The 5,958-nt window shown below is 41.8% G+C and overlaps 1 protein-coding gene across 1 annotated transcript; it reads left to right on the top strand.

Moving 5' to 3' along the window:
• Window positions 1–1,132: 1,132 nt before the first annotated feature.
• Window positions 1,133–4,590, top strand: LOC104495731 (receptor tyrosine-protein kinase erbB-4-like; the record flags this gene model as incomplete). Its single annotated transcript, XM_010138739.1, has 3 exons — window positions 1,133–1,265; window positions 3,215–3,308; window positions 4,436–4,590. Coding segments are annotated over 3 exons (382 nt in total), but the record flags the coding sequence as incomplete, so codon positions are not given.
• Window positions 4,591–5,958: the final 1,368 nt, after the last annotated feature.

Below are 5,958 nucleotides of genomic sequence, written 5' to 3'. Positions count from 1 at the left end.
ACCCTTCCCTCGAGTTGTGTCTAGTGGTTTAAAGGCAAACAAGTGTTTATAAGTTTGCCACCTCCAGTGTTTCAGATCTTCACTGGTTTTCATCTACTCAGCCTGGTATGTAATCCATTTGGGTAAAACATTTCATCGTGCAAGAGTGAATCCAAATTAAAAGATCTGCGTGGGGTAAGTCATGCCAGGGTTTGGCTGAAACTATGCAACTGGACTTTCTCCAAACACTGGAGGGATAACATGTGCTTCCTTATGCTCTTTGCTCATTTTCTCCATCTGTCACAATCATCACGATATTTATGTAGAGAAGGATTTATATAAAACAAAAATGCAGAAAGAATTATGCTGTTTGAGACAACCTTCCCCTCCCTCTCACCCTTTGTTCATGGTATATTTTGTGTGGTTTTACTGTAAAGGCTCCTTGGCTCTTCAGATATCTTCTATCTTTTAATGATTAAAAAATGACAGTTAATGATGACTTTCCTTCAACTTTTTCTGCACCATCCGTGAGTTTGATTTCAGGGAGTTCTCAATTCAGAGTGTGTGTTCTGTATTTTGGTTTAATAGCCCTTCTGTGGATTTTGATTTTTCAGATTGGTTTTTCAAATCCTTTAAATTTTTTCGCATTTACCTTGTCCCGTGTGAGGGAATTCTGGGAATCTGTATTTTCTATGAAGGAAGATCTCAGTTTTGAACTTTGTTGGGTTCCTGTCTCTTTGAATGCCCATGAGGGACTTGGAAGAAGCAGTGAACAGTTGTTTCATGCTTACTTCCCTTCTCGTCATTCACAAATTTCTGGACATTCATCATGTCTTTTCTCAGCCAAATCTAAGGTTACTTTTCTGTTCATTCCTGGTATAGAAGCTCTTCTCACCCTTGCAGGAGCCTCATAAACCTCCTTTTTCTCACTCTACTGAAAGAAACTGGCCAGCGTGTAGGGTGTTCAAACTGTGAGTGCACAGCCTGTTTCTGTAGTGCATTGATGGTAATTTTTTTGCTTTTAATCTGTTCAGTTTCTAGAAAATCTGAATGGTCAGTTTACTTTTCTAGGTATGGCAGAATGCTGAAGGGAATGTTTTCCTTTGGATTTCAGAGGACTATGTAAATTAATGGCAGTATCCTCTCTCTGCAGCTGCTGATGGAATGGTGTGTAATGAGTTATGCTCAAGTGATGGCTGTTGGGGGCCAGGGCCAGACCAGTGTCTCTCGTGCAAGCGCTTCATCAGGGGAAGGACCTGCATAGACTCTTGTAACCTGTATGATGGGTAAGGTATTTCCCTTGCTCTTCTCCCTTAAGTTGCTGATTATGTGGTTCAGGACTTCAACTTATTTTGGTTTTACATTAATCAATATCTGGCTCCATTGCCAATGTTACTGATTTTGACTGAAATGTGTTATAGGGTAAGTTTTAAGGATTTCCAAATCTGAACATGTGTGGAAAGCTTTACTTAGTATTCAGCTGACTAAAATTTTCATGCAACATCACTTCCTGTGTAACAGTATGGCAAGGTCCCCTGCACCTCTTTTGAAGTCAAGATAAAAAACCTAAATGATTTGAATTATCTTTTTCAGCTCAAACTGCTGATTGAAAATAAGACCACTGTATGGTTTTGTTGTCATTCTTTTACTGCCTTGGATGCCAGCTCATGTAACCGTTAAGGAAAGAGTACTGAATGAATGCCGATATATTCATGAAAATGCTCTAAATTGTTCTGTCTGGAGAATGAATGCAAAAAAAAATCTTGTCAGAGTACAGTTTCATATGCTTAAAAGCAGCTGTTCTCTCTTCCCCTGCCTGCCCCCCAAACATCAAATAAAGGTCGCAGACCACAGCTGTGTTCTCATATGCACTGGAACATATTGGACCACATTTGGTGGCTTGTCACCGTGAAACGTATGGCAGAAGATCACAAGGAGGATCTCATGACCAGCCCTCAAGGCAGGTTGTTCTTCTGATCTGTGTCAGTTAGTGAATAGTATTTACACTTCCCACAGACTCAGCTTCTTCCCAGATGTGTGATTTGTGACCTGGCCTTGAGGTGCAGTTTTTTGTTGGTTTGAGAGATCTGCATATACATCTTGCGGGGCAGCAACAGTACTCCAGGGAGGAGGCAGATGTATTTGACTTCTCTTCCAGTCTTCAACCAGGAAGATCCATCTCCGAGGCCAGAGAAGGGAGAGCTCACTTGCAGCAGTCAAGTGAGGTTTTCCTCTGCTGTATTATTGCACCAGATCCTAATGGCTGGGGACTGGAGAGTGAGCATTGATAAACTGAGCACAGGAGCCTTTACCCGGCCATCACTAGAGCCTGCTAACACCAGTCTGCAGCACATCTTTAACTGGTTAATGCAAGTATGTTAACTGGTTCCTGCCACGAGATGGGATCTGTCTGCAAAGCTTAGGTGTGTCAGCTCTGAGCTGTTACATAGACTCTGTCTGTAGTTAGTGGGAGAGGAATGACCTGTGCAGATGCTAATTCATCTCAGCCTGGAAGAAGGTAGGATGAATTATGTTGAGAGGGTACTGAACAGTTTTTTGTGAGGGGCAGCTGGTGGCTGAATTGAGATACCCAGTGTTGGAAAGAAGAAATCCCACCTACTGTCACTCCTTTTCTCCCCCTTTTAACTGGTTAAGACATATATATAAAAAAACCAAACAAAAAACACTTGGTTGGTGAAAGGATTTTTTTTTTTGACATTTTATAAATTCAGACCTATAAATTCAGAATTGTTGTTGATGGAAAAGTTACAAGCCTTTTGGAGAGCAGGCTTTAAAACAAGAGTGTTGGTAGGGACTTAACTAGAACAGCAAGAGCACCACTGCGATCAATGTGGTTTCTAATCCTTTCTCACCTGGTAGTGATGTCTCACATGTAACAAGTGGCTTCCTGAATCCGAGCTATGCATGACAATGGCACAGATAGAGATCGATAGATCAGTTCCTTGTGCTGTTAATGAGGTCCTAGCTTCTTCAGGAAAGAGGGATAAAAACATCTGCAGTTTTATCCTAGTAAACAAGATGTCTTCTGCTTGACCCACCTGTGAACAGCTTGCTGATGGGGCCTGGTGTTTTTAGCAGAAGTGACCTCAGCTGGCCCAGCCTGCTGACCTCTGTGAAGTTGTCCTGATTGCCACCAGCTGGAGAGGCAGCCATTGTGACTCTGTTCCAGGCTCACTTCGCTTTCTCCTAACCTGCCTGCAAAATGTTCTCCTAGGGAATTTCGAGAATTCGCAAATGGTTCTGTCTGCGTGGAGTGTGACCCCCAGTGCGAAAAGATGGAAGAAAACATGATCACGTGCTATGGGCCGGTAAGAACAAAATTTGGTATGTTATGGGCAAGCTTGCTGAAGTGTGCTAAAGGATGGACGTTTTCTGCTTACAGACTTTAAAGAGGCGATTGCGAATTAACGTTAGCAAAAGCAGAAAATATGCGTATTCTGCATGCAGGGGAAGAATTCTGTTTATGTGAAATTGCTGCTGGGAATGAACTTCCTTGAGTCAAAGTCCTTAAGAAAGAAATTTTAAAAGTTTTCATTTTCTTTTCTGGTTTTGCTAATGGCTTAGTGATACAGATGTGCAGAATTTTTTAAATGACAGCGTGCAGTTGCAATTTGAGTGCCTTCTTTTATCACTGCTTTCATTCTTTATACTCAGTTCTGTCCTGTTGTACTACAGTTTACCCTTTCTTGTAGGAATTTGTCTCAGTCTGTCAGTTAGCTTGAACAATATGTTGTTGTGGGGTTTTTTAATGTAGGTTAGCCTTTTAGGTTGTTTTGATAGAGAACTTTTTTCATGCATCCTGAATGAATGTTAACTGTGGCTGTTACTTTTAAAATGGTCACTGAGTCCTCTTTCAAAGATTATTGCTCCACTGTGAGACAGTTCTTTCTTTTAGTCTGTTGTATATTGCCAAGACTGAAAGTCACAGTTAGCCTGGGCGATGGGGAGGTGTGTTTTAGGCTTTTTATCATTGAGAAAATTTAACTTATTTTCTGATTTCTGTGACTTACCTACTGCATGGAAGAAAAGGCATCATCATTTTTGTGGCAATACTGTGTTTTCTGCAAAAAAAAAAAAGCAAGGAGTTAGTGTTTCAAGTGTTCGACCCATGAGGGAAATTTGAAATTTTTCAGGGTTAAAGTGGGTGTGAAGTCCGTGTATTAAGCACACCAGTAATACTGAGAAGCCAGTTTAGAAGCTGGAATTTAGTCTTACGCTCCACAAAATAGGTTTATGGCCGAAAGCACCAGGATTTATACATCTGCTGCTCCTTAACAGAGACTGGGACCATACGGCTAATTCACTGTTCACTGGGAAAGAAATGCTAGTACAGTTATTGCTGGTGTGCTGTCAGTCTAGGATCTGCAATTCTGGTGCAGCAGGAAACGACAGAGTGACTTGAATGCACTGCATTTCTCTCTTCTGTGCTCCACAGGGACCTGACCACTGCACCAAGTGTTTCCATTTTAAAGATGGTCCAAACTGTGTGGAAAAATGTCCTGATGGCTTACAGGGGGCCAACAGCTTCATTTTCAAATACGCCGATGAGGATCGCGAGTGTCATCCATGTCATCCAAACTGCACCCAAGGGTAAGTGCAGGTTCTGTGAGGCAAGCCCTCCTATCTTCTGTTCATAGCACATGATGATTTATCTGCAGCTTGGCTTGGTAAAGCACTTGTCCCACTCCTGAAAACAGAGTGGGTGCAGCAGAAATGTAACCTTTGATTTTCAGGCCTGTCATGACCTTCAGGTTCCAGTCATGAATGTCCAGCAGCTTATCAGAAAAAAAAAAAAGCTTAGACCTCTTTGGAAAACCATAGAGAATAACCTTTCACAGCAATGCTCATAGCTTTCCTTCTAGCTACCACTGGCTTGTAGCAAATGCTGCCATTAACACTTAAGCGTAGGCCTGTAAAATTACTTATTTTTAGTATTTACTTGTTGATGGAATGTTCGTCTCGTGTTAGTGGTGAACTAACCCAGCAGCCCTGCTCTTTTTTGTACGGGGGCTGATGCAAAGGGTTTGTCTGAAACCAGACTTTGTGCAGCAGTCTGAATCTGAGCATCAATTTCTCAAGTACTGTCTAAGTGCTCCAAATCATTTACTGTGTGGGGGAATACACGGCCCATATATCTGAGCCAGAATTAAGAATCTGCACAACAAAATAATAGTAGTCACGTAAACAACTGTTGTTTTGCATTGGCCACGTAAGTTGTAAATGCCTTTTTGATGAGACAGTTGGTGGTGTCCAGCATACAAAGAAAGGGAAAGGCATCCAGGGGAAAAAGAAGAAACTTCAGCCAGTGAAATAATCTTCAACCAGAGGCTCTTATTGTTGAGCAGCTAAAATTAAACCAGTAGATTATTCAATGTAATCTTGATGTCAACAGCTGTTGCCATTCAAAATGAGACCTTTTGCTGGTTTTGCAAATCTAATTACAATAGAGCCATTAGGGAAATGAAAGTGAGATCACAAAGACACAGCCAGGATCTGTTACAGATCTGTCTTTCCTTCAGACCCTTTAAATCAGTTACTCAATAAGACAAATAATGCTACTGTGGAAGAGGAATGTAAGAAGAGACCATATGAAAAGATGAGCTCACTTCAGGAGCTCTGGTCCTGGCTTTAATAGGTGGAGGAAGTGCCAGTTCTGATTGAATCTGACAAGCCCAAGTACAGATGACAGTTTTGCTGTCTGCCCTGCATAAGAAGTGTCTGGCAGATCTGCTGGCTATTCAGAAGACCAAGGCATGACACTTCTTCCCATCACTTCCTCTTCTCTGGGGAGGTCCACCTGATCTAACTGGTTGCTAATCTTCATGGCGCAGCTGTGTTTCTCCTAGACCAGGGAGGGAGCAGAATGTTTTCTGTGCTTTTCCACTTCTTCGTATGCATCAGTATTTTGCAAGCAGTTGGTTGTTTTTATCTCCCTGGCTAGAAAGGGGCGGTTTCTAT

The sequence above is a fragment of the Buceros rhinoceros genome, unplaced genomic scaffold (assembly GCF_000710305.1).
Source record: "Buceros rhinoceros silvestris isolate BGI_N320 unplaced genomic scaffold, ASM71030v1 scaffold976, whole genome shotgun sequence".
Lineage (NCBI taxonomy): Eukaryota > Metazoa > Chordata > Aves > Bucerotiformes > Bucerotidae > Buceros > Buceros rhinoceros.
This window is presented reverse-complemented; position numbering and strand designations above follow the sequence as displayed.